Source organism: Chaetodon trifascialis, chromosome 12, assembly GCF_039877785.1.
Source record: "Chaetodon trifascialis isolate fChaTrf1 chromosome 12, fChaTrf1.hap1, whole genome shotgun sequence".
Classification (NCBI taxonomy): domain Eukaryota; kingdom Metazoa; phylum Chordata; class Actinopteri; order Chaetodontiformes; family Chaetodontidae; genus Chaetodon; species Chaetodon trifascialis.
Genome location: NC_092067.1, coordinates 12,240,005 through 12,267,991, shown reverse-complemented (window position 1 = coordinate 12,267,991; position 27,987 = coordinate 12,240,005). Strand labels below are relative to the sequence as shown.

General features: G+C 40.6%; 1 protein-coding gene across 2 annotated transcripts; it reads right to left on the bottom strand.

Annotated features, from left to right (window-relative positions):
• Positions 1–49: 49 nt before the first annotated feature.
• LOC139339864 (nectin-1) lies at positions 50–27,987 on the bottom strand. Of its 2 annotated transcripts, none has more exons than XM_070975263.1 (8): positions 27,822–27,987; positions 25,764–26,105; positions 25,295–25,597; positions 23,194–23,287; positions 16,679–16,830; positions 15,211–15,313; positions 14,973–15,078; positions 50–1,727 (listed from the first exon to the last, which is right to left on the bottom strand). In XM_070975263.1, the coding sequence occupies exons 1-8, from the start codon at positions 27,892–27,894 to the stop codon at positions 1,701–1,703; spliced, it is 1,200 nt and encodes a 399-aa protein (XP_070831364.1). In that variant the 5' UTR covers positions 27,895–27,987; the 3' UTR covers positions 50–1,700. The 2 variants fall into 2 exon arrangements, with proteins under 2 accessions (XP_070831364.1, XP_070831365.1); XM_070975264.1 differs by lacking the exon at positions 50–1,727 and adding an exon at positions 10,538–13,807.

Sequence of the window (27,987 nt, the reverse complement as noted above, 5' to 3'; positions counted from 1 at the left end):
GTGAACTTGATGTTTTATTTGCTGTTTTTTTTTTTTTTTTCTTAAATCTGAGTTTCATTTCTGTATGAAACCCCTTAGCACACACACCAACCCACACACACTCACACATAAAAATATGTCTTCATTATGCAGCTCAGATGGTTAAACAACAATAAAAGTATTAAAACGATAACTTCATGATTTTAAGAGGAGAGCTTAAAGCTGCATGTTTACGGACACGAACACACTCATTACTGATTATGATGATGCACGATTATGCTCATGTGCCTTTGTGCATGCGCGCGCACACACACGGTTTTGGGGGTATGATCAAAAGGCTCGAGAGAAACTCAGAGAGAGAAGGCAGCTTTGACCCCTTTGTGACCCCCAGCCATCCCTTCTCCTCCCATAATCCAATGCTGTGGAATCTGAATCAAAGAGAGCCTTCAATAAATCAACTGTGGAATACATTTAAGCATTTAACAGTGTTACAATCAAAGCATGATGCTGGTCCTTGTGTACATCGATATGACTGGTAATGTATGATTTTTGTATTTTAAGATTATTGCATCGCCTGTATGTTTGTAAGAAGACGTGATTAATCTTTGGAAAGAAAAAAAATCCTTTTTACTAACTTGTAGTCTTCTTTGCTGATAGATGTGTGGCAGTATCTTCTTTTGGAATGTGAACCAACGCAATAAAAAGTCACACGTGGTCAAGAAGTGTTGTGTCAGTGTTTCTCTGCAATGTGCACGCACGCACGCACGCACGCACGCACGCACGCACGCACGCACGCACACACACACACACACACTCTCTCATTTATACCAAGGTCTCCGTGGGGACACTCCATTGATATATTACTTGACCCACCCTAACCCTAACCTTAACTTAATTCTGACCCTAACCCTAAAACCAAGTCTTAACCCTCAGAAAGCACAGGAGGCTGGAGTCCACTGGGAAATAGAAACAAAAACACACACCAACACTGATGCACACAGAAGTAAAGCAGCACTGGACTTCATTACTCAAGGTAAAAGAAAAACAGCTTTGTTGTTTGTTTGTTTGTTTGTTTGTTTGTTTGTTTGTTTGTTTGCTTAAATAACTGACAGAATTGTTTTGCATCCAAACACATTCATAACATTTTTTATGTAGTCTTGAACAGTGACTAAACCTGTGATACATGTACAGTACAGATACAGTAATACATAGAAACTTGAGCATATACTGCATATACAGTACACTATCTGTAGCAGAGGTGGAAAGAGTACTCAGATCTAAGTAAAATTAGCAATAAGACAGTATGTAAATTATTAAAATTTCAAAATTAAAACGTAAAAATCTACTTGAAGTACCAAAAGTAAAAGTATACATTAAGTGCTTTTCCATAATGTGTACTTTTCTTCATTGATTAATTACCCCCTCGATCAAAGATCAAAATCTTTACTTAGCTTTACGTAACTGAATATTAAGACAATAACTACTACTAATACTACTACTACAACTACTAAGTAAAGTAGAAGTACCTAAAGACTGAACGTAAGAGTACTTAGTATGTTCTCTTTGGTTATAAGAACTGAGACTCACACACTGACAATAGACAGAGACACAATGAATATATGACAGAATGAACATGCACTCTGTTACTCTGGAAGCATACACCCACTTTGTCTGCTCATGCACTGACGCTGAAGCCCATCCATGCACACACTGGACCAAACTCAGAGTACATGCAGTACAACGGCAGTCTGTAACACACAAAGACAAGCAATCATATTCACATCTAAAGGCAATAATAAGTTTACATTTGACCTAATGTCAGTGTCATTGGACTGTGAGAGGAAACTAATTCTAGCACAGGGAGAATGTGGAAACTACTCTTACAGTCACACTCCATCGAACTGAAAGTGTTAAAAACATTCAGGGCACAGGGTTTTACTTAAATGAACCATGTTAGGTTATAAGAAGACACAATAAAGAAAATATATATATATTTTTTATTAGTATTGTGACTTTCTCGAAGGATGATGAAGGGTAGAGAGGATTATGATCAACTCACCACTAAGGGGCAGTGTTGTACAAGGTATTTTTATGGCTGGATCTGGCCTTTCTGTCTTTTAACAAGGTATCAAAGGCTGGAGCAGGAAATGTTAAAATAACAAATACCAGGGGAAGTAGACCAGAGCTTAGAGATTATTTCAACTTTCATAGCTATTTATGAAGATATTCCAGATGTCTTGTTTCTCCCTTTTCATTTCCTTTTGCTGTATTTTGAAGCTGCATTGGGAACCTAATTCATTGCTGTAATCCAACCTTTATGAAACTTCATAGGACCTATCATATACTTGTAAGTTAAAAATAACACGGCATTCTCCAAAACTCACAATGCACAGCCGGAGCACCATCTATGGGCAGTTATGTGAGCCGCCTCTTCAGATGTTTAAGCTTTTGGCCTCACTAGATCAACAACACAGAGGAATGTGTATCCTAAATCTGTGCCAGAAATTGTTAATTCGCACACAGCCACAAGTGATAGTAAAGACTTATGATAATTGTTAGACTTTTCATCATGAAAACATGCTTTTTCAACCTTGCAGACATGCAGACAAGGTTTGAGTGTGTGAGCACGACTGCAGCTGGTTGAGAACTGAGGACGTGCACAAGGCTGGGCTTGAGTTGCCCGCAACAGTTTTACAACAATATCTATCTTATTACATTTCTTAGGCGTGCCTCTATGAGACACAGAGATCGGGTGCATTAGAGCTGTAGAAACAAAACAAAACAAACAAAAAAAACTGATGCAAAGCGATGCCTGATACCACCTGTCATGCGACACTATAGCACTATTGGTATTGTTGCTGTCCAGTGAGGGCTTCAGGTGATTCTTTTGAAGTTGTGGGAATAACAATAAATGGTGTAATCAATGGGATTATGGGATGGGCCCTGTACATAAAAAGCAAAACATATGCATCTGAACAACGCGCCACTCTTCACATTTGCATCAAATTTTACAATACTGCCTCATATTATGCTATCACATGAATCAATCTTACTGTAACTACGATGTTCCTCACTGACCCTTTCACTGCTGAATGGGAGTGTCTCATCCACTCATTAGCAGGAAATGAGGCAAAAAAACAAAGAGAGATGACTGAGCTGTCTGGAGATGACAGACTGAGCCCTGTTCTGACTGAGAGGGCCTGGAGCTTTGGAAACTCTGCCGGTGGAGGGATATCATTGTGTCAAAGAGACTGTAGTGTTTGTTTACTTTTACTCAAGAAACACATGAAATCAAATCTGTCATTAGTGACTCATGTGAAAGAGGTGCTTTGAGTTTCTACAACAAGACAAAGGCCAGACTGTCAAAGGCCTGTGGGAAAACAAGGAAAACCAGCAGGCCCACAGCAAAACACACAACAGCAATTGCTGCTGTCAGTACATCATGGAATTGGGTGTGACGTGCATGTGACGATGTGGCTCTTGAGAACAATGCAGCTATGTTTGGACTCTGCCTGGCTGGCCACACATACTTCAGATAAACCAGCCCAAACTCCAGACGTGGTAACATCGGACCACTCATTTCAGCTTTTACACCTTGCCTTGCACTAACGATGGGTGACGTGACAAAACAAGCTTGTTAGAGTATTCCATTTCACTTCCATTTCATTTTTTGTTTGACATGAGCTGCCGTGACATCTCAAATTCAAATGCAAAAGGCTCAGTTTGCATTTTCATTTTCATGGTGTACAAAATGAAGATGCAAGGTCCATTATACATTCAAATTCAGGATCATACTTGGCAGGATTTTTGTCCATTTTTAAACATGAAAAACAAAATTAAAACAGCATTTTAGGCAGTGCAAGTGAAGGGTGAGCACAACAACAGCTCTTCAACAAGTGTCTGAAGACACACACGGACGCGCACACACATTACTCATGTGGGCCACAGACCAGCAGAGACATCTCTACACTCACTTCCTGTATGGAAACTGTTTTTTCTGTGGGTGTGTGGGCCCGGCCAGGTTTAATCGTAACACTTCACGTTATAAAAAAATGCGAGTTTTAACTGTTATTGTTATCATTTAAGCGTAATTCTTCCTTTTTGGCCTAAATTAAAGTTGAAGTTGAGAGCTAAGGCATTTAGAACCAGAGAACAAGACAAAACAGCAGATGTTCAGTGCTGGTAAGTAAACTGTAGTTACTATATTTATGATGCTGCATCTTGGGCACACAAGGATGTGCTCTTCTTACTGGTCCTTAGTAGAATTCGTTTTTTTATGGTGTTACAACCATGATTGTTTTATGATTTGTTAATCTAAGACTCGTTGTTATTGCTGTATTTTACTGTATATTGCCTGGGACACTTGGGAAAAGGAAAACTGTAATCTGAGTGAGGCTTTCCTGGTTAAATATTGTAAATACAAATACAATTACAATACAATTGTCTTTGTTTCAAGGCAGGATGAAGGATTTTTCTCAATATTTGGGCATCAACAGGACCTTTTCTCTGATATGTTGTATGATCTGGATTTTCTCGGCAGCAGGTAAAATTTATTTACACTATTACTGTTTATTTGCTTTCTTGTTGAGAGTTAGATGAGAAGATTAATAGCACTCTTGTGTCTGTACAGGAAATGTGATGCTGAATATGAACTGCACAATGATGTTACTTTGGTTTTCACACATACATTAGGCATTATTTCATGGTCAGCAGGCAGACAGAGACAGGCTAGCAGTTTCCTCTGTTTCCTTATGCTGTTATACATTTAACAGACATGATATCAGAGTTGATCTTCTCTTTTAACTCTTGGCAAGAAAGCCCAAATGTCACCTATTCCTGTAGCTCTGTCACAAAATATACCCAAGCCATTGCTTTAACTGTAAGGAAGTGTAATGGTGACAAAATGGTTCTAGTGAAAATTCAACCTCTCATCTGAAACTCCACTCACAGATGGAAACACCATCTCAGCGGTGATGGGTAGCAGAGTGATCCTGCGCTGTCAGAACAAGTCAATCAGCATGCTCACTCAGCTGACATGGAAAATGAATGGTGCTGCCCTGTTCAGTTTCATCCCACTGAAGCCCTTACACATCAGTCCAAAAGCTCTCAGCCTCAACATACGTATGTCAGAGTCAGAGAGCCAACTATACGCACTGATCATACAGCCAGCCCAGACGTTTCATACTGGAAACTACACCTGCGAGACCAACTCAGATGCAGGAGCTCAAGAACAGAAGTGGGAGCTCATAATTACAGGTGCGCTGCTCAGTCCTGAATTATATGATGACACAGAACAGAAGTGATCCCTGTGGCAACAACAAAAGAGCGAGGCTGTGAAAGGGAAAAGAGAGAATGCAGGGTAATAGTGCATATCATGCATTAACTGCATCAACTGTGCATTATTCATTATCCACAGGTGAAAGTCATAAAAGAGCCACACAGCTCTGACTCCATATTTGCAAACTGTGATTGCTCTCCTCACTAAAGCCTCACAGGAGCGTTTTTAACCTTATGTTAGTGTAGCAAATAGCCCCTCAAATCTAGAGCTTTGATGTTGTAGTAACTGCACTCAATGTTTGTGTTAGGGCTATTTCGATGCTCCACCCCAGCTTCCTTTATGAAACAATGATCTCACATACAGACCAAGCATGACTTTGAGCTTGATTAAAGTAAGTTTAATTGTGTTTTTTTCCCCCAGAGAGTGTGGGAGTTGAAAATTGGAAAAAAATAGTCATTGCTGTGGCTGTGCCTTGTGTGTGTTGCCTGATCTTTATAGTAGCTTTGGTCATTCCGCTAAGAGCCTGCAAACGGTGCACAGAGTAAGTTGCATTTTTCAAGAGATGATTCTATGCTCATAAAGATACATGGCTAATGGCATTATACTGCTGGAATATAATCAAAATGTCACTCTCTGTTACAGGAATTGCATTTGTTCTCCAACAGCAGAAATGGTAAAAATCTGAATTATAACCTTGTAATTTGAGTAGCTGCAACTTTTATACAGTCTGTAGATTTATAAGAGTGAGGAGTGAATTCAGTTAATAAGAAAGTGAAGTAAAGATAATTCCTAATTTTATGCTTTGCAAAAGAAACTGAAATCAAACTAAGCAGCAGTAATTACAAGCCAAAGTGTTTAATTCAGATTTTTTTGTTCTCTTTTTCTTTCCATCAGCAGCAAACAGAAGATATTTATGAAAACTGCCTGGAAGCTGCTGTGCCAGAACGACATGGCTATAATCAGCCTCACCATTACAAATTCAGGGCTCACTGATGTGAAGTCCAAAATCCAAAATGTAAAGAGGACTGCAAACAGAAACGGAGTAGTGCAAGTGGACAACTGTATGAAACTGCTCACATTATTTTTCATATGCTCTTTCTACATTACTTACACTGATCTGTTTTTTTAGCTGCTACATGCTTCAATATGTTCACTGGCTAGTTGCTAAACTGTCCATAGAAACGTGGACCAGAAAATGAAAACAATCGGCTAAAAGAGGCAAAAATGCTGAAGAGAGCTGAGGAGATTGTAAAGTGGGGGGTGAAAATTGTCTGTGGGTTTGTCACTGTGAGTGACACCTGTTACAGTACACAGTGTTTTGATGCATTCTAGAAAGAAAAATGTTGATAAGTACCACTTTAAACTGTTGCAAAGGACTGTGTTGATTCAGCGGGATTGTGTCACAGAAGTTTAAGTGGGAAAACCAAACACTGGTGGCAGCTTTTAAAAATATAATGCATGAGTCCATGGAACAGCAGTATAAATCATTTATGTTTATACATATGAATTGTCTTGGATGCTGCAGACTAAAAATAACTAAATGAAAAATAATCATATCCAACGCCGGAAAACGACCCTCTGAGTAAATTGCAGTTATGGCGATGGCAATATGTTTGTCATTATAACTAACACTGAATGTAAACAGAACTTTTGTTTGTTTACAAAAAAAACTCCCCTTTAGACTCATTAAAGTCTTAAGCCAAATGAAAGATAACCTTGAAGCAATAATTTTCAGAAAAAGGTCCACAGAATAGCCACATAAGATAATATGCCACTTTCTGACAATCTAAACCTTATGTGGAAACTCAACGGAGCACCCCTTTACGGGATAGGTTCAGATTTTTCAAGTATGGTTTAATATAGTACCTACATGCTGTTTGCACTTTGAGGAGTTAGGGGTCACTGTAGTGTAGTTATGGGTCATTTCTGTCTATGTCATTCTTCCTGTTTGTCTTTTCTTCTGTGGAATGAGCAAGACTTTGACAGTTAGAGCCCAGTCATTCTTTCCTGTCTCACAACCACAGTGTCAACTATGTCAGTTCTTGGGGGACCCCCTGAAAGCCTTAACAGCAATAATTTGGGGGGGTCTCGGGAAATTTTAAAAAAATCTCTCACTTGTAATTGTCACTAAAAGTGTCAAGTATTGTTCAAATTGTAAAACATTTATTCAAAAATTGTAACACCAGAAAAGCAGTGGATTTTTTTTTCTGCTTCATCAGGGTTACACTCCGTCCCCTGACTGCAATTGTGTTTTGTACGTTGCTCACAAGACAGTGGTTCCATGTAACTGGCCTTGAGATAGCTGCTTCCTTCATCCACGTAGTCATAACTGAATCATGCTACTTTGTGTTTACTGTGGCTGTATATTTGCTAAGTCCACAAAAAGCATAAAAACACTGTGTGAATACTGCATGAGAGACAGGGCAAAACTATCTTGGCACTGTTAAATGAACTAAAGCAGAGAAGGTTTCAAGGATGGTGTCAGAGGAGTGCACACTGTCCATCCATCCATCCATCCATCCATTTTCTCCCGATTCATCCGAGGCCGGGTCGCGGGGGGAGCAGTCTGAGCAGGGAGGATCAACTCATCCGGGAGGAGCTCAGAGTAGAGTTGCTGCTCCTCCACATCGAGAGGAGTCAGCTGAGGTGGCTCGGGCATCTTTATCGGATGCCCCCTGGACGCCTCCCTGAGGAGGTGTTCCAGGCATGTCCCACCGAGAGGAGGCCCCGGGGAAGATCCAGGACACGCTGGCGTGACTACGTCACTCGCCTCGGGATCCCCCCGGAAGAGCTGGGGGAAGTGTCCGGGGAGAGGGAAGTTTGGGCGTCCCTGCTCAGTGCACACTGTGAGTATAGAAATACTTGAGGCATTTGTAATATTTATTCAGTTTTAATTATGATACAATGAAAGGGAATGGCATGTGATAAGTTTAACATTATACCTACCAGAAGACATAATCAAAAAAGCAAACAATGAAAAAGTTTAACACCAAACAGCAAACAGTAGTGCAGTAGTTCTCACACTGATATCAGTAAGAACTCCTGCCCTGCTTATGTCTGTTGTCTAATTTAAAAAAAAAAATGTAATTGAAAACAAAACAAAATAGCTAAAATTACACAACTGCAAAACAAATATACAAATATTAAAAAGAATGGTTATGTACCACAAACAGCAACCGTAACATAAAACCTATTAGTGCACACTATGAGACACACAACACTCAATTCGTTAATTATTTAAGGCCTTAGGATGTCAAAACAGAAGTTGTCTTTCTGAAACTAAACCCCTTGACTTCCTCATTTTCTGACAGTTGCAGGGCTGGAGCACAACATTCTGGACCATGTACATAGGCAAGCTGCATCTGCTTCTGTTCATTCTAGTACTGTATTTCCTCAAATAGCGATTGGGCCTTGATTTAGCTCATGAGCAAAAGGTAACAGGCCTTTATTTGAAGCAGGCTTGTATTGCTTACAAGCCTTACCGTTTGTATTTGCAAACGGCAAAACGCTGCAAACACAGGAATGATGCAAAGCCAAAAACACACAGACACATAAAACAATCAGAAAATCAGTTTAGTATTCAGAGAGTTCCGATGGGTTAAATGCGCTGACACTTCTTTGTGCCTGCCAAACAGCACTGAGTGGAGTGGGTGACCGGTCCAAGATGATAGCCCCACAGCTCGTCAGTGCCAATAGGCAGGCGCGGTCGATGCAGCGTCTACTCTTTATATGTCTATGGTCTGGTCCTACAGGACCGGTCCATCCCTCAGGTCGAGTCCCCCTAGTGGCCTGGCGCACTTCCATTTTGTGGCATGAATTTGCAGCGTTTCTCTCTTGCAGTTGTTTTGGGGTTTTGTGTGTTTTGATATTTGCAGCATTTTTCTTTCACATTTTTTTGGTATGTTTGTAAGTTTTTACTTCTGATGCTTCGTTTCTGTGATTGCAGCATTTTTCTCTTGCAGCGTTTTTCTGTTGCATTTGTTTTATGTGTCTGTGTGTTTTTGGCTTTGCATCATTCCTGTGTTTGCAGCATTTTGCCGTTTGCGGCGCGTTTGCCCTTGTTGGCCACCGTAGTTATTTAAGGAGGAAACCCCGGGTGAACACAGGGAGAGCCTGCAAACTCCACACAGAAAGGCCCCCCCCCTTTTTTTTTCCTTGAGCAGCAGGCATGGTGGAGGACACGCCACCAGCGCCCACAGCTTGATTTGAACCGGGGACCTTCTAGCTGTGAGGCGACAGTGTTACCACTTGTGCCACCATGCTACCCAATTTATAATTCAAACTACCACTGGGTAATTTAGTGTTTATTTTTATTTATTATTCATATTCTTTATTTATTATTAATTAAATGTATTATTAATTAAAATAAGATATTAATACAATAAGGGTCTTTTTTATCCACACCTTCTTCCTTGTAAAAGCCTGGGGCCTACATTACCCATGGGTATGTTATGCTAGTAGTAGCAACAGAGAACAGTGGAGGTTGGTCAGTAAACCGCGTAGTGGTTAGAATGCCGTGAAATTTTGTAAACATGTTCATGGTTCCTAGAGGATGAATCATAGTGTTTCTGGTGATAGGTTGGAATGGGCATCCCTGTTCACTTCAAGCCCAGTAACACCCTGAGGCAGAAGCTTGTTCACCCTAAGGACAAAACAGCCAGACATAAGCACAGCAATGTAGTGAATGCACTGCAATGCAGCGAGGAATGCAGAGACTTGTACATTGGGGAAACAAAGCTACTGCTTCACAAGTGCATAGCACAACACAGGAGAGCAAAGACCTCAAGTCAAGACTCAGCAGTCCACTTACATCTCAAGGACAAAGGACATTCATTTGAGGACAATAATGTACATATTTTGGCCAGGGAAGATGTTTGAAAGAGGAGTGAAAGAAGCCATCCATGTCAAACTTGAAAGACCATGACTGAAAAGAGGAGGTGGTCTAAGACATCACTTATCAGCCACTTTCAATGCAGTCCTGAGATATCTCTCCAGGCGGCTTAACAGCCACTCACACCAGGACTCATGTGACCCTATTGAGTCACATGATTGGCAGGTGGGTCAACAACCCACCTACTGTCACCCATCAACACCTATTGGGCCATCAACACCATGACTTATGTGACCCTAATGACTTGCATGATAGCTGGGCAGAGCTATGATCCTGCAAGAGGACAAATGCCTGAGACTTCCCATCACTCAGTTAAAACTGAAGAAGACTTTGGGCGAGAGACAAAACATCTTCTAGAACCACAAGCAAGTCCAGTTCATAACAATGAGAATCTTCACAGACAATGGGCAAACAGGAGGTCTCAAGTTTTGATAATGCAGTGAAATATCACTGCATTTGCTCCATGGATCAATACCAATTTTGCTGAAGACATTCGTGGTCTTATGAAGTTTCCTACAAATTTCAGTGGTCCTCTAACATTTTCTTTAATGCCATTGGCATGTTATTATTTTTGGTTCAGACTGAATCAACATGAATGACTGATTTACAAATTGAGACTGACAGGAACATACGGGAACAAGAGTTTCTATCCATAATAGAATAATCTTTTTCTGCAGTGTTTGTAACGTGGAATGTCATCTTGACCTTCAATGAACTTGAACATGTCATAAAATCCTATTTTTGCTGACTCTGAGTTCAGTTTGCCCTCAGTGAGTTTACCCATAACTGAAGAGATCAAAATACACCAGATGACAGAAAGGATAAAAGCTGACTCCATGCATAAATGTTATTACATAAAATAACGATAACTACATGCCTCTGCAGTTATTCCCATGGGATCTTCCCATTGTTTCAGCCACTTAGGTGGATGAGGCTTGAGGCACCTCTAGTGTTTCTAATCTATAGTATACTTATGTTGTTATTCGAAGTTAACCATTACCTCTTTTTGTGTGCTCAAGGATCATCACTCATTTGACTGACTACCTTCCTGCATGCTTGCTAGCCTACAGCCTACAACCTACTTGCTACCTCCAGCCTGCTCATGTCATACCCCCACATTTATTCACCCCACCCAGCTGACATTCTCTCATTCCAATCAATGCTATCTGCCTTAGCTAGCTATCCCTCCCCTCATTCCACTTCAATTTTGCTGCTTTTTGTTTAGATTAATCCCATTTAATCATCATACCTCAAAGTCTGTGCCTGAGTTTGGATCCTCACTGCAACTGCAGCAGCAATAGAAGAGCATTCAAACTAATGCTTTATGGTTTCAGAAGTTCTGCAGCCCACAGGACTGATTGTTTGTGTTCATTGTGGGTGCACCTTCAGAGCATTACACACAGTGCTGTCTACTTGAATAGATAAATGAAGTTGTTTAAAAGAACCAGTGTGTAGGATTTAGGTGCATTTAGCAGCAAGGCTGGCAATTCCCTGGAGCCAATAGCAGCACATTGGCGAGACACATAAGGTAACTCTGGAGTTATTGGAGAATGACAAAGATTGTCTATTAGACGCAAGAGGCTTCACTTGGGGTTATTTTCATTGGGTAAATAATTGAGTCCTGGGATCCTGAAGAGAAGGGTTGCTTGAGATAGGACTTATTCATTGCTAGTTGAACTGTGGTTGAACTTATTTTTTTGATAATACATTAAAGAAAACACAATTCTGAATATAATATTCAATTTCTGCCATTAGACCCTTTGCAGGAGTCAGTTTTGAGAAGAACTGCTCACAGTTGCAGGTTGTTGCTTTGCAGCTCAATGATTTCATGTTGTTGGTCGTCAGGCACACCAGCTGTTACCATATTAAACAGCAGAACAAATATGTTCAGGTCCACAGAAAGAATTTTCGCACTTCTTTACAAAATCTTCTTCTGAATGAGGCTTCATCTTCTTAGCTATTAGCTCGCTCACCACAAAACGTCCTGCAGAACACCTTCTCTGTCCGAAAATGGTCTTGTTAAACCTGTTAGCTGGTCATCCAAACTCTGCCGAAGAGTGTTAATTTTATTAAAATGTGGCTGTCTTCGCAGCTCATTCAGTTCAGCATGTTTATAGCTGTAATGACTCTTGAGATTAACCTTTTTCATCACTGCGAGCATGTCCCCTCAAACTAACTTAGACACACTGGTTTGCCTTTTTCTTCAACAATAAAAAATACTGTTTGTCCATTTCTCTTGGAAAGCGACACTCCCAATCTACTTTTAATTTCTTGACAGCTGCCACGATGCATTGATGTGAATGTTATATCAACACTACCTGTGTACATATTGTGTACTATTTTATGTTATTTTCTTTCTCGCTGAAAAATTTTTTTTTTTTAATATATAAATTGCCTCAGGGGCCAGACTTCATAGAGTTGTGGGTCATATATGTCCTGGAGGTCAGAGGTTCCCCACCTCTACCCCCAAATCTTACACACTGGACCTATATGTGCCGGTATAAATAAAATCAGTAGTGGGCTTGCAAAGTAATATGTTCTATTGTAGCTGCTGAACATATACTGTACATATGTATGTATGTATGTATGTATACACACATACAATATGTTTACATATATTGGTGACATATATATATGTCACAAATATAGCTGCCGATAAGTAAAAGAAACACATTAAATAAAACATATTGACCAATTTAGATGTACAGGAATGAAACAGTGCATGTGGACATTTCATTAGTTAGAAATTTCTATTGGGTTGTGTGTGTTCACATGCACTTAAGTAAAGTAAACCCAGTCAGAGTAAGTTTTCTTCAGTAATCTGATGAGGTCATGTCAGTCAGGAGAACACTGATTTGGTCATGCGTGCACAAAACCAGGTTTCATGACAAATGCATGCAGGGGAAAGTACCGCTGTGACAAGAGCAGAGCAAGATGGAAAGAGGAAGAGGAAAGAGGAGGAAATATCATGAACCATACAGTGCCAATACAATGCTGTGATACAACAACAAAACCAGCAAGCAGTTTTGTTGTTACAGTTGTTGTTGTTGTTGTCAGTTACAAACTTCAGATGTAACACAGGCAAGGGGGGATATGTGATTACTGGCCTGCTGTATATATATGTTGACTTATAGTAACCACATTACTGGACTGCATGTGAATGTATTGTCTAATTTTTGCATTAGCCAATTTCTCAGAGTAACCTGGTTAATCCGTGTGTGAAAACATGCGCCGTAATGCTCTGTTATCATCAGTCGTTAATGCTGTTGGTTGAAAACAGAGCTCAGTGGTTTTGGCTGTTGGAGCTGCTGCTGATAAAATGGGAACAGGCGGTTAAAAGCCACATCCTACGCATAACTGCTACTGAGTGGAATCAGTCCAACTGACTTTACATTCAGTAAAAAAAAAAAACTTCAATTTTTGCTTTAAAGTCTACTTTGAGTTTGGTATCTTCATTGTTGCTAGATTTAGTTGCCAAATGAACAATGACATTTGACAGAGAAAGCAGAGAAAACAAAACAGTTAGACAGCACCTGGACTGCTGCATCTGTCCTACTGCCAACTGAGTCAGGAATGACACGCGTTGGTGGTGGAGTTGTAAAACACCCGCAGTCCAACTGTGTTTCATCTCGCTGCTTCCATAGATGTCAAACAGGTCGCTATGGTAAACATTTAAAAACATGTAATGAATTAAAAATGGGTCTGCAAAGAGTGTCAGGGTATCTGCAGCTTTCTGAAAGAACATTTCAAGATGAAACAAAACTGCACAAAAATTAAAAGATAATGAATTCAACCGTTTAACTGTCCACTTTCCAGAAAAGCAGATATGATCAAATTAGGGCTGTCAGGTTAATGCGTTAATTAGATTAATTAATTACACTGCAAATTAACGCGCTATAAAAATTAACGCAATTAATCATGAGTGGCAAGTCAATGTGCAAGCATTTTAAATTTGGCCCTTTGAGTGACCCGTAGGCTGCAGTGAGGTCGCATCCTACCTGCGCCACTAGTCAAAAGCAGGGTGACAACAGACATGGATGCGACACCGGAGAGTGAGGCAAGCCTACTTGGACCTTTGAACGGCAAGTTTATTTATAAAAAGAACAAAGACAGGACTATTAACAAGAACGCAGTGATTTGTACCTTGTGTAAAAAAGAATTTTCCTATCACCGTAGCAGCTCCAGCCTGAATTATCATTTAAACGCCAAACATGTAGTTGCTGCTAGTGCCGCTAGTGCTACCGTGAGCTCACTCCGCCAACCCACACTTGCTGAGTTAGGAAAACGAATGAGCAAAGCCACGACAGAAAAACTGACAAACTCAATCGCAGAGTGGGTTGCTGCTGATTGCAGGCCGATTTCAATCGTGGAAGACGAGGGCTTAAAAGAGGCGTTTCAGATAGCGTCATCTGACTCTAATTTCCAGCTACCGTCGAGAACTACAGTGATGAAAAGAATTCACCAGCTGTAATGTGAATGTCAGTGAATTGTAATGTCCTAGAATTCAAATTCTTTATTTGGGGACCTTTAGCAGATATGAGATTAAAATGCGATTAATTAGATTAATTACAAATCCTGTAATTAATTAGATTAATTTTTTTAATCGCCTGACAGCACTAGATCAAATATGTTGTACTACTACATCAATAAAACTACCGCTGCAAAATACAGTATGCATGTAATAACTGTATCAGAGATAGTTGCTGTACTTCATATTAAATCATAATGCAAAAAAGGTTGACGGACACAGATTTAAATTTGAGGGAAATATAAAAGAACCAGAATGCTCTGCAACATGTTAAATATTACACATGTTAATTCTACCTCTGTCTGAAGAGTGTCATCTTCTTCTTCTTCTTGTTCTTCTTCTCCCTGAGCCATGTTACGTGTTGTGCCTGACATCCTATTCCCGCTTGTGCCTTCTCCTGTCCTGAACAATGAACCATGCATTAATAAACAACAAAAGATTTGTGTAGTATAAACATTATATGCTTATACATAGACATAGCAATAGTACTGTATTTTTCGAATTGAGCCTATGTAGTACTACTATACTGAGTACCTTGGAAATTTCCCAGATTTATAGAGGCACATCACTGCAGCAGTGCCAGCACTCAGAGCAAGAAGCAGAAGGCAGAATAATATCCAACAAGCAGTGCAGCCTCCTGTAGGGAGACAGGATGCAAAAAAAGAAGAAAGTACAAGGAAATGTTAATATACACTGCCAGCTTGAGATACATCTAGCCAAATCTACTGCAGCAGCACACCAGCCCTGCAATGAATCCCACCTTAGAGCATTTCATTGTCCTCTGGAATTTAAATGACATCAGGTCAGACTAGAAGCTTTGGCTTTTAATAACGTGGTGGATGCAAGAGAGAGAGAGAAAAAAAAAAAATACACAACAACAGCTCAGTGTAATACTGTGTGTTTCTGACTGGTTTAATGAGCAAAGCAACAGGGTGTCAGGTTCTGTGGTCAGTGATTTACTACTAGTGCACGTCCAGCTTTATAGAGTTTCAGCGTGAAACCAGGGGAAAGCTGCCAGTCAATCACAATTCAGCTTTGATGGTGGAGCCAGACTCTTAAAGGGTCATGTACTTACACCTGATGTATTCTTTAAATGCTTATAAACATTTTACGATCTGTTAACAAGTTGATGTGGAACTACTGTTATTTTAAGATTTTTCAAGTAATGTATTCACTTAATAACGACTCATTTGTCAATGATACCAATTATGTTATGAATCACTTAATGGTGTGCAAATGGTATATAAAACATAATACACAAATTTCAGCTACATCAAGTGTCCCAGTCAGCCAGGACAGTGAGATAGCATGCACAATACCACAACCCTGAAACTACATGTAGCTCACCTAAAGGGAATGCAGTCGGCCTAATCAATATCAATAATACCAGAGCAATTCCTGCTACGACATGCCAAAATGCCAGCTGTGAACAATGTCATCATTTACTACAGAACATTTCATAAGATACGACCTGCTTTGAGCTTTAAGTGCTTGTAACAGTAGCTCTGAAGCATTTCCCGTGGTGCAGGGGATGGAATGTGGCTTGTAAGTCATCCATTCATTTGTTCTTACATTTGTCTGGGTTGTGGTGGCAAAAGGCTTGGCAGCCATGCCTTTCAGCTCCTAGGCAGATACAAAAACGCTCCTTTGCCAAATGTGATAGATTATTGTCCAGTGTGTCCTCAGTAGTCCTTTCAGTTGGACATGGCTGGAATGCCTCCACAGGGAGGTGTCCGAGAGGAAGCTTGATCACATTCATGATTTTACAGCAGGCCTAGATGTCCGAGCTTCTCATCGTGTCCTTAAGGATGAACTAACGGGTATAACTCACGACAGAAATTCATTTGACAGCATCTTTTCATTTGTTAAATTAAGAGATGCACAAAATGACAGAATCAAACATCCACAGCAGACTGAAATCCACAAACACAGCACAGGAACAAATGCAACAAACACCAATACATTTGACAAAAACCCACATATAAATCAAACCTGTCCTCACCTGAGGTCACATGCACATAGAGGTGACCGCGTTTTGTTCCGTAACTGTTAGATGCTTCACACAGGTAGAGGCCATTCAGATCAGAGGCCATGCTCACAAACCGTAGTGTTGCTGCCTCTGCTCTAGCAGACTGAGGCCACGAGTTGTCAGATCTGAAACAGACAATCACGGCTAAGCAGTGAAATTTACTGCTAAATACAAACTTACAGCAATGGGCCAGAAAAAAAATTGTAAGCCGTAGAGAGTTGATGCAAAAGTCAGATGAATTTCAAATGCTAGGTGTAAAGTACAAATTAACAATCTTTAATGACAACGTATCAACAGAAAAATCACTCTACAGAGGAAAATCTCAAACTACACAAAAATAAAGGAATCACTCACAAAGAGGAGAAAACAGCAACAAAAGTTCCTCTGACAAGGAAAGCAACTAAGGCTATGGAAAAAGGTAAGAAAGTATCAAAGTAACTAAAGGCAAGACTATGGCAAGACAAAGTATCAAAGAATACAAAACCTGACATGACACGTGGCATGGGCTGGCGTGGATCTCTGGCTTAAACAAGGCAATATGAACTGGCACAGGACAAAGGGAGAGACAGACTATATATACCCACACACACACACACACACCAGGTAATGGGAAACAGGTGGAAACAATCAGGGCGGGGCAGACAATCAGACAAGCGGGAGACACACAAGGGAAAGGGGCAAGTTACCTGAAACGAGAGGAGAGTGTGATGTCAAAATAAAAGACAACATAGACACAAGACAAAACTAAACATAACATAACTTCCTAGACATGACAAGTTCTTAAAGCAGCTATTGTCAAGTGGTGGCCCATGGGCCACATCTAGCCCACTGAATATTAATTCATTCAGAAAATGCATGCATCAGTGCAGTGCAAGAGGCCCAGTCCATCTTGAGAGTGTCTGCAGATTAGCTTGCCGACCCCAACGAGCCCATAATTCATAGTTAAATTGTTCTACAGAACTGGAAACTTGCAGCTGCTGATTGCACTGCATGACCGACAACAATCACAAAACCAGAGTTTCTGTCGTCAACCAAGCCAGTTGGCTGTGATAGCTGGGAATAGGTCAAAGACAAACCAAGAAGGTTTTGGTGAGTTTTACTGTGTTTCCATCACGTTTGAATGAACTGGTAAACACCAGGTCTACCTTTGCAGTTGCCAGAAAGTTAGAATAACAATATGTGCCTGACAGTGGCAAATCATTCATTTTTAGTGGATGTACATTGATGGTGCTCAAACACCCACAGGGATTACACTGTAGCCCCTTTTGTGTTTGCTGGTTGCAGTGCTCTCTAAATACTTGACCAGTTTCAAAAACTGTTGTCTCAGTTAGTCAAAAACATGGGAAAATGGGGTCCATAATCAGATCATATCCAGGATCTTCCAGGACAAATGGTCCAGCACCAATGAAATACTCTGCACACAAAGTCACTTTCTTTGATTAAAAATGAAATGTAGGTCAAGCTGATATATTTGATTAACTGAACAACACAGTATAGGGCATTATTTTATTTCTATACTTTGTAATGTGTAGGTATGTAGATCTTTTAAAAGACATATGACATAATAAATAATAATAATAATAATAATAATAATAATAATAATAATAATAATATTGAAATAATAAACATGATGTGTGTCTGTTGTTGGACAGGTTTTCACTCTCATGAACATAATGGGCAAAAATAAACATTCGACTGCTTTGAACTTGTGTGTTTTTTTTAGAAGGAATAATTACACAACATTTTTGCCCAGTTTCCCTTTACCATAATCTGCCTTATCAGTTATCATGTTACATCCTGTTTGTTGTGATTGTGTTTTCCAACCTCACAGGCAGCATTAGTAGAAGGTCTCTGTGTGAAGAGCAGACTATCACCCAATAAACTAAAGCTTAACACTCTGCTGCATCAGAAACCAGAATCCAAACAGGAAAACACATTTCAAATTTTCTCGAGTTGGAAAACAGTGGTCAGGAAGCTAATGACACCACATGGTTCATTTGGTAGCTTTTCTGTTGTGGAATAGAAATCTAGAAATCTTCACCAATCTTCACTTTCCTAACCACGCAATTCAGAAATGCACTAAGCACTAACAGTCTTCAGCGTTCAATGTAAAATAGGTTTTACTGGTAAAACAAAACCGAGCTGGTCCCAGGGAGCGACTGAATGAGAAACAGAAATCACATCGTGTAGACTTTAGACTTTAGACTGCTTCTTTATTGATCCCAATTTGGGAAATTGTTTTGTTGCAGTAGCAAACATACAGACAACAGAAAATGTATACAAGAATTGTTTATACAGTAACAAAAAGTAGCAAAAAATATAGACAGGAAAAATACAATATAACTAAGAATATAAACAGATATTTACATCAGAATGTGCAATATTGCAGTAGTACAGATAATGTGTAAAATATTGAGGTTTGTGAGGTTGGTGGATTAACTGTTTAAGTTCCTATTTTAAAGTGTGATGGCTCGTGTCAGGAATGATTTCCTGCAGCGGTCCTTGTGACAGCGGAGCTGGAGAAGGAGTGTAACAACTGGTAAACTGGGACTCAGGTGCAGAGAAACACTCAGGAGATGGAGCGAGGTTCAAATAAAAATCACTGTCTTTACTAGTGTTCATCAAAAGCAAAATTGAAACAAGGAATCCAAAAAGGCTAACAAACACAGACAGGGAAAAGGCAAAATCCTTGAAGAAGAAGAAAAAAAAAAAACAGACATGAGGAGCTGGTGGGTATACATAAACAGGGAAGGTAATAGGGTAATCAGGGGCAGGGGAGTGAGTGGATGCAGGTGTGTTTGATGAAAGGTGGGAAAACACAGGAAACTGAAACGACACAAGGTTAACATTACAGCTCCGCTGTCTTTCCACGAGGTGGTGAAGAGGATGTTCAGGGTTATCCATCATGGATAACAGCCTGTCCAGTGTCCACCACCTCCTCAAAAGTGTCTAGTTTGCAGCCAATAACAGAGCCGTCCTTCCTGATCAGTTTGTTCAGTCTGTTTGTGCCGCCGGCTCCGATGCTGCTCCCCTAGCACACTGCAGCAAAGAAGAGTGCACTGGCAACAACAGACTGGTAGAAGATTTCCAACATCTTGCTGCACACGTTGAATGATCTGAGCCTCCTCAGGAAATAGAGTCTGCTCATCCCCCTCTTGTAAACAGCATGTGATGTTTTCCAGCTCAGTCTGCTGTCGATGTGCACTTAGGGTATTTGTAATCCTCAACCACTGTGACATTCTCCCCCAGAATGCACAGCGGTTGTGTGGTCGTCCTGTTCCATCTGAAATCAATCACCATCTCCTTGGTCTTGGCCACGTTAAGCAGCAGTTGATTTCTACCAGACCATTCCACAAAACCATCCACCACTGCTCTGTATTCCTCCTCTCGTCCGTCCTTTATACACCCCACCACCATTGAGTCGTCCGAAAACTTCTGTACGTGGCACGATGAAGAGTTGTACTGAAAGTCTGAGCTGTACAAGGTGGAGAGAAAAGGAGACAGAACAGTCCCCTGGACCAGCCTCTCCAGCACCTTCATCATGAGAGCGATGTAAGGGCAACGGGTCTGTAGTCGTTGGGGCCAGATGGAGATTTCTTTTCTGGGTCCTCAGGACTCTGGAACTAATGCCGTCAGGGCCAATACATACTTCTAAATTCAAAGTCACTCCCATCACAACAGTTACAAAAGTAACTGAAGCAGTTACCATCTACCAACATCACAAACACCAATATTTCAATGTTACACATCATTTGCACTCCTGCAATATTGTGCAGACTGTCTGTTCACATTTATTTAGATTCTTGAGAACATTCTTTTTCATTCTCATTCTTATTCTTCCTTTTTCTATATTTTTGTGTTTGTCTGTATGTTTAAACTGCTACTGCAATGGAGTAATTTCCCAAACTGGGATCAATAAAGCAACAGTCTTAGTCTAAGTCTAAGTCATCACTATTCACTTTGGCCTGACAAGACACTATTGTTTCACTTTCGGTGCTTTCCTCGACCCTCTGAAATTTATTGGTATCTGTCCTCCCCAACAAGTGATTTCTTCACGGAAGTGGATATGACACATATTCTGCACTCCTAGGTGCAAGACACCATTGTATTCAAGGGCACACTGACAGTATCAAACTGCTCTCAGCCTGTTATCATTAAATTCTACAGTTCACTTCAGGTTACAAAGAATTAACTGCAAAGTAACAAGAATATATAAAAATACCTAATCATTTGATGGTAAGATACAGTTCAGACATGGGTTAAATATTTCCCACACTGTTCTTTCACTCACATCACATTATCCTCTTCTGTAGCTAGCCTAGTTGTCAAGGATTGGACACTCCAGCAAAGCTAAACCCTTTCAAAGATTTCTATTAAAACATGGATGTTTTTGCAGTTATTCTCCACTAAGCTTTACAGCGTGAGAAAACTTCTCCAGCACTGTGAAAAGGGTTTAGGTTGAAGGCATTAAGCCAGTGATTTAATGGTGCTATTACAGTAACGCTATTAGCAGTGGTAGTAGTAGTAGTAAGTAGATTTACTCAAATGCTGTACATTAGTATATACCTGAGGAACTTGTACTTTACTTGGGTGCTTCCATTTTATGATACTTTACACTTTTGCTTCATTACAATCGTTGAGCTTCACTTTTGAAGTGCATCTTGCTTTGTTTTGGTCCTTAAAACAGTCCACAGTACAACGATTAGCGCAGACATAGAGCTGTAACTGTTATCCAAAGAGTTTCCCAGTTGTTGTTGTGTGGACATTTCCATCAAGGTAATCCACTGGGTTTCCACGTCCTCGGATGGTGGGAGCAGATGAAGACTTTTGTGTTGGTTCTTGCAGCCAACAACTGAGAAATTAGTGTGTCTTGTTCATAATGTTATTTTCCACATCTTTGTATTAGAAGAGTAATAGCAGGGTAAACAGTAGCTACTGGATGTAACTGCAGCTCTTAAAGAAAGCACTGACAAACAAGCTCAACATGACTTTCTTCTTCAGGCTAATTCACCATTTATGTGTCTTGGTCACTCAGGGACTAACCACCAGTCAGTGGGTGCGGTGTTTGGTAGTCATTGTTCCTATTGGGACACCTTTAAGTGATACACCAGGTGGAGATTAGCCAGCATCAATGCAGTGTTAAGTTGACAGTTGACTCCAATATCTGTCTAGCTGTATAAAGCTGAGAATGTACCATGAGGGCAGAATATGGATACTCTGGTTATTTAGGATTTTCACTGTTGAATAAATACTTCTCTTTTTCACATGCAAGTCACAATTTTGTGTTTATGTTTATGTTATTTTGTTACAGTTTAGTCTGTATATGTGTTGTCTTTAGTCTTGTTCTTTTTTTTTAGCTGAAGTTTTATACAAAAAATACGAAAAATGTGTAAAAAAAAAAATACACTGGATTTCTGTATTAGATCGGCTGTTTTCCAGTGTTTTCTATATCTATTACGACTTTTGCACACTATTGTATAGCTTGCCACTGAAAAGACTTTCTCTGTAATAATTTAGAAAGAAGTGTTCTCTAATAATTCTTGTATTCCCCAACAAATCCCACCACTGAGCTACATTTCCTCTTACAAAAGTAAGGATCACATGACATGCTGCAGCCTCTCACTGGGCTTTTGGTCAGTTGTTTATGCCTTCTAAAACCAGTATAAATTCACTTTTGCAGTCAAACATGTCCAAATATGTCAAAACTAAAAGAAGGCTGCAGTCCAGACTTCCTGTTTTGGTTACATATTCATTGTTTCTATCACCAACATCCACACTGTACTTCATAAAAGGCAAGATGAGCTTTTTCATTAGTGGGACACATGATGCGTGTCTAGCAAGCTGTGAGCTTCCATTTTTATGCAAACAATAATCATTTTTGATTTTTAAAGTCAGCACTGTTGTTTCTTTGAACTGGGTTTAACACCACGTGCTAAAAACACTGAAGAAGGCTTTGAGTTACAAAAAGCAGCAAACTTTTCTTTTTAAGTTTTACGTTACGAGCACTTTGAGAACTTTGTTGCCTCTAATTACTTTCAAATAATATGTGCACTTATTTAGTTGATAGATTTTAAAATTTAAAATAAGGGCACTGTAGACAGAGTGCAGATCTGCTTAAGCAAACACAAACAATGCAAACAATAACATTCACGTTAAATAAATGTTTATTTAAGTTCATTAACTGTGTCTCATTTGTGATGATAACATGATAATAGCCTTATATATCAGCCACTGGCAGAACAACTGACACAACGTCCACTGGAAAACCCCCAAGGATGAAAAGATTTAGACATGTTGCTACTGTTCAGCTCAGGTGACTGAGTCACAAAGGTAACCTGAAAATGTCAGTGTGAAGCTTATGCAAGTTGTGTTCCTATCAGACACGCGTTCTGTGAACACCAGCCATCTTAAGTTCATCATACACTTACACATTACATTATTTGATTAAGAGTGTTTGCACTCGAACCGGTTCATTCTAACTACCGTACCTGTTCCAGGTGAAGTCTGCCCTAGGATTGGCTTCAGTCACACATTCAAATGAGTCTTTGGCTTGTTGACGAACACTCACTTCCATGGGTGAGACTGCAAGAACCAGGGAGAGAGAATGAGCCATGTTACCGCTGTAACTGAGAAACTACCAATTACAGTACATCAAAATCATACTGAACATCCATGGTTAGATTCCATCTGCAGTGAAACAGTGTTGAAACCTTAACAATCACCTGGCAATGCTTCAACAACAGCAGGTGGCTGATACTTTATCTGGGATTGTAGTTAGGGGACTTCCACCAGCAACACAAGACCAGCTGTCCCCGTAGGCTGGGAATATATTTGCGTCTATAAAAACAGCTGCTTCTTTATCTGCACTAGAGGCAGGTGTTGCTCACTATAGGCTGTGTGACTGTTTTTGGTCCAAACTTGTATGTTCTCTTTTTTACTTCTGCTTTGGCAGTTGTTTTTCCAAAACATGTATTGTTCTTCTTTGTCTTTATCAGTCTTTTGCCTCCTTTGTCATTGTCTTTCTTACTGGTCTGTATCCTTATTCTTGCTCTGTTGTAACAAAGCTCAAAAGGTCCACTTATTAGCTTTCAGAGCTTAGTGTGATGCTTTGGTCAGGTGAACTTAAATTATAAGTACCTGCAAATTCCGTGATGGGAATCAAACCTAGAACTGTCCTGCTGTGAGGCAACAGTGCTAACCACTGAGCCACTGTACTGAACCTGTCGAATGAGGAATGCCATGTCACAGTCCACAGCAAGATTTCTCAAAGAAGCTATTAAAGAAGCTACTAAATTTCCCCATTTATACAAAAACTGCACATTTCACAGATGTGTTGTAGCTGGCATGCTGTGAAAGCATGAAAGCATGTTATGAAGCTGACCCACACTCAACGCTGTCCTTGAAAAACCTGCAGTAACCTGATATTTTGCTTCGAAGGCTGAAGAAACTGTCTGGGCACAAAGGCAGCACTTGGCTCCAGGCTCAGACTGGCAAAATAATTAAACCCACACAAGAGCCAGAAAGTCTAAAGGCCTGTGGGAATGTCTGCTACTGTATGACTGTGATAAATGCGCTGTGTTGTCAGCTGGTGCACCAGCTAGCTAGCAAGACAACTAGCCAGTTTCTAATACTACCTCTAGCAATGAGCTCAGATAGCATAGCATGCCCTTTGTCTCCATTCTAGCTTGTGTCCTCACCTTGGTCTTTTACAGCTTGTCTGTGCAAAAATTAAGCAACAGTGATGGAAAGCACTGCAGCTGTTCAGTAGCCTTAACAGCAGGCAGGAGAAACAGTATTGTGCAAAGCAGTTCACTTTTAGCATAAATTTTTAGGGGAAAAAAGTTGATTTTGCAAAATTAGAACAGTAATTTTTATGAGCATCGCATAAGGCTATTGGAAAAAGGCAATGAGTTACAGCTGCACTGAATCTAAACCACAAGTCTCTTACCTGAAGGACTTCAGGCAAGAACATTTTCCAATTCTCATCCTGAATCTCTTTCTTTCTTGTGCTCCAAGTCAGATTTATCAAACTTTCAACTGAACATAAACCATTTGTTTCAGCCTGAAGAATGCCAGCATTCAGCTTAACGTTAAAACCACAGAGAGACAGAGATTTAATGCACGTCTCCTTCAGTCTCAGCATTCAGAACCTTATGTACTCAACAAGGAGGTCAGATGAGTCCATAAAACTTTTCTCCTCATGCCCATTCTGTGGTAATAGAGGTTGACAATATGGACAAACTGGACAAAAAAAAAACCCACTAACAGCCACTAACATCTGGCTTTTGTCTCTGTGGAAAAGGCACAATCACCATTCAAGCTCAGGTCAAATGAATCTGCAGTAGTCGCAGGTGTTTATCAGCTCCAGCTCCCATCAGCAGTGATAGAAACATGACACCCAGGTGGCTAATTTTTCATTGATAATGACAGATGTTAACGTTCCAGAAGCTGGCGTCCAAATTTTGATATCAGACAGAATCATCAACTCGTTTCCAGCTCATCATCTCATATGAGATATTTGAACCAGCACAACATTGTCAATGGCTTCCATGCAAGTAGTAACTGATGTATAAGTATGTGTGTACTCACAGTAGACCTGTATCGTGAAGGGCAGGGTTACTTCTTTCGACAGGGCCGCGCTGGTGATGACACAGTGGACCACATGCTGGTTCATCTCTCTGGTCGGTACTCCAAACAGCGAGCTGACTGTGGTAGTCGTACCGTTGGGATGCTCGGTGGAGCTGTTTGTTATCCTCACTTTTCCCGCCAAAGTACCAGTAAGCCACCTCACCTGTGCGGGAGGCCTGGAACCAGCAGCTGTGCAGGTAACGAGGCCAACCTCCTCACTACCCAAAGCAGGGTGATTATCCTTCAGGCTGGAGATCGGAGGCACTAGGAGAGTTACAGGACACAAATAGACAACAAGCAAGCAAAAAGTGAACAAACAAGATCATCTCACTCACTCACTCACTCACTCACTCACTCACTCACTCACTCACTCACTCACTCACTCACTCACTCACTCACTCACATCCATTTTTAATACAGTGCATTATACCGAGCAAGTTGAGAAGTATGTCCGCCTTGTGGTTTCCACTGGGGAACAAACTGAAGATGCATGTGTAGATGCCTTCGTCCATCAGCTCGACACTGGCTAGCTGGAGAGATCCATTGCTGCTACTAAAGTTCCCAATGAATGTAAATCGTCCTTCATGTCCATTGACGGGCTTCAGTCCATCTTTGGGTACAATCGTCAAGAAATTTTCTTTCTGAGGTTTTCCTTTGGTGACCCTCTGCCATGAAATCTGAGTGATGGGTTCTGAGGTGCCAGTGAGTTTGCAGGGTAACACGGCGGTCTCTCCCACTACCACGGTCGTGTTTCCCCCAGTCACCTCGAGAGCTGTAAAGGCCGTAAAATCTCATCAGGCTCAGAGACACAAACACAAGTGAAAACACACATGGATGGAGAAGCATTCACACGGGGCCTGAGCCAAGTGTCTGGCACCCTCCTTGCAGAACCACAGCACAGCCACAACATCCTTTTCTCTCAGTTTCAGCTCTCTGCCCACACAAAGAAAACTGCCTACAATCACTAGTGTGGGCACACAAAAAGTCAGGGATATTTGGCCTTCGGGTGAAATTTCAGGATGAACCTAAAATGCACTAAAACCTTTACAGGTGAACTTAATTTGACCTTCTCTAAACTTTTGAATGCACATGTCCAACTGTTCAATGTTTCAGTACTTTCTGCACAACTTGCTGTTCTCTAACAGCAAAATTCACAACAGGTGTTTGATCCATGAATCGACCAACGAATTTCCTGGTTCAAAGAGAACTGGTATTTAAACAGTCCTCTTCATCATGCTTTTCAAAACAATTTCCCCTCGCCATTGTGAGGCTTCAAACAGGATGCTCTCAGAGGGAAGTCGCCACTGAGCTTAGAGTATCAAAGAGTGTCATCAGCAGGTTGCAACAGAGATACAGAGAGACTGAGAGAGTCACAGAAAGGCATAGAAGTGGACGTCCTCTGGTCACATCCCACACTGATGACCGCTTCATTGTGAACTGTGCCCTGCAGAACCGGATGATGAAGGCCACGTAACTCATGCATCATGAGGGAACGGCTGCTGGAGACTGCACTTTCTCCAGACCTGAAGCCAATAGACAACCTAAGGGATCAGGTTAGATGCTGTGTAGAGGCTCGTAACTCTGTACCCCAGAACCTCAATGACCTGAGGGCCGCCCATCAAGATGCCATGCCTCAGGAGACAAGCGTGAACTTTTTACATTTTCCATTAATTTCACCCAAAAGCCAAATATCCCTAACTTTTTCTGAGTAGTGTTGTGGCCTGCTTAGTATAGGCATAGTCTAAATAATGTCATGTTGAGACTGACAGTTCATCCCTGACTCATCTTAATAAGATCAGGTCAGATAAGGTGCGTTGAGACAGCAGGGATGTGAAGCCCAGTCTGGCTCAACAAGATTAAAAATCATGGAAATAACTGTCAGTCATAACAATAACAGTCGGGGGATTTTTGTTCATAAAAAAACAAAAATAACAATGACTGTGAGAGGCACAAGGCTACAATCAGCAAACCTGACAGAGTTTTTTGGAAGTATTTTGGCACAGATTAGAAAGTGACTTGGATATGGGAGAAGTCACTCTGTGTAATGATTGCTGGGGAATTTCATTCATTGTTGACCGGACGTGGATTCAGGCAGCTCCTGTTTATGAAGAGCAAACAAGCTGCTGGTCCTCACTTTCACCTTTCTGTCGTCTTCACTTACCGTTTGCTGGTAGTTATTCAGTTATTGCCAAATAAATGATCAAAAATTGACCATCTTTGTTCTGCTGTACCTGCAGTCAAACCTTTTGTTGTGTTAGTCGAGAAAATGCGTCATTAATCTTATTTTACATCCAAAAAGAGAAACCCACCTCTTCTGTCTCCTTATCTCTGACTTGTATTCATCTATCGTATTGTATAATTTCTCTTAATAGTCTTTACTTGAGTACGTACTACATCCAGCATCCACGTTTTTGCTACGATGAAACAGCAAATGTGATGTAGGCTGAATAAAGCTGTTCAAAAAAACAAAAACACTTAGCCCACATACCTTCTACGACTGTGCTCACGATCAGCGACACCAAAAACACATGATGGTAGTCCCGAAGAAACAACGCGCTCATAATTTCCGTGGATATTACACAAAAGATCTGCCATCAAACAGCACGGGACTGCAATCCCCCTGCTTCCACGTGACGTGCGTGCGTGATGACTTC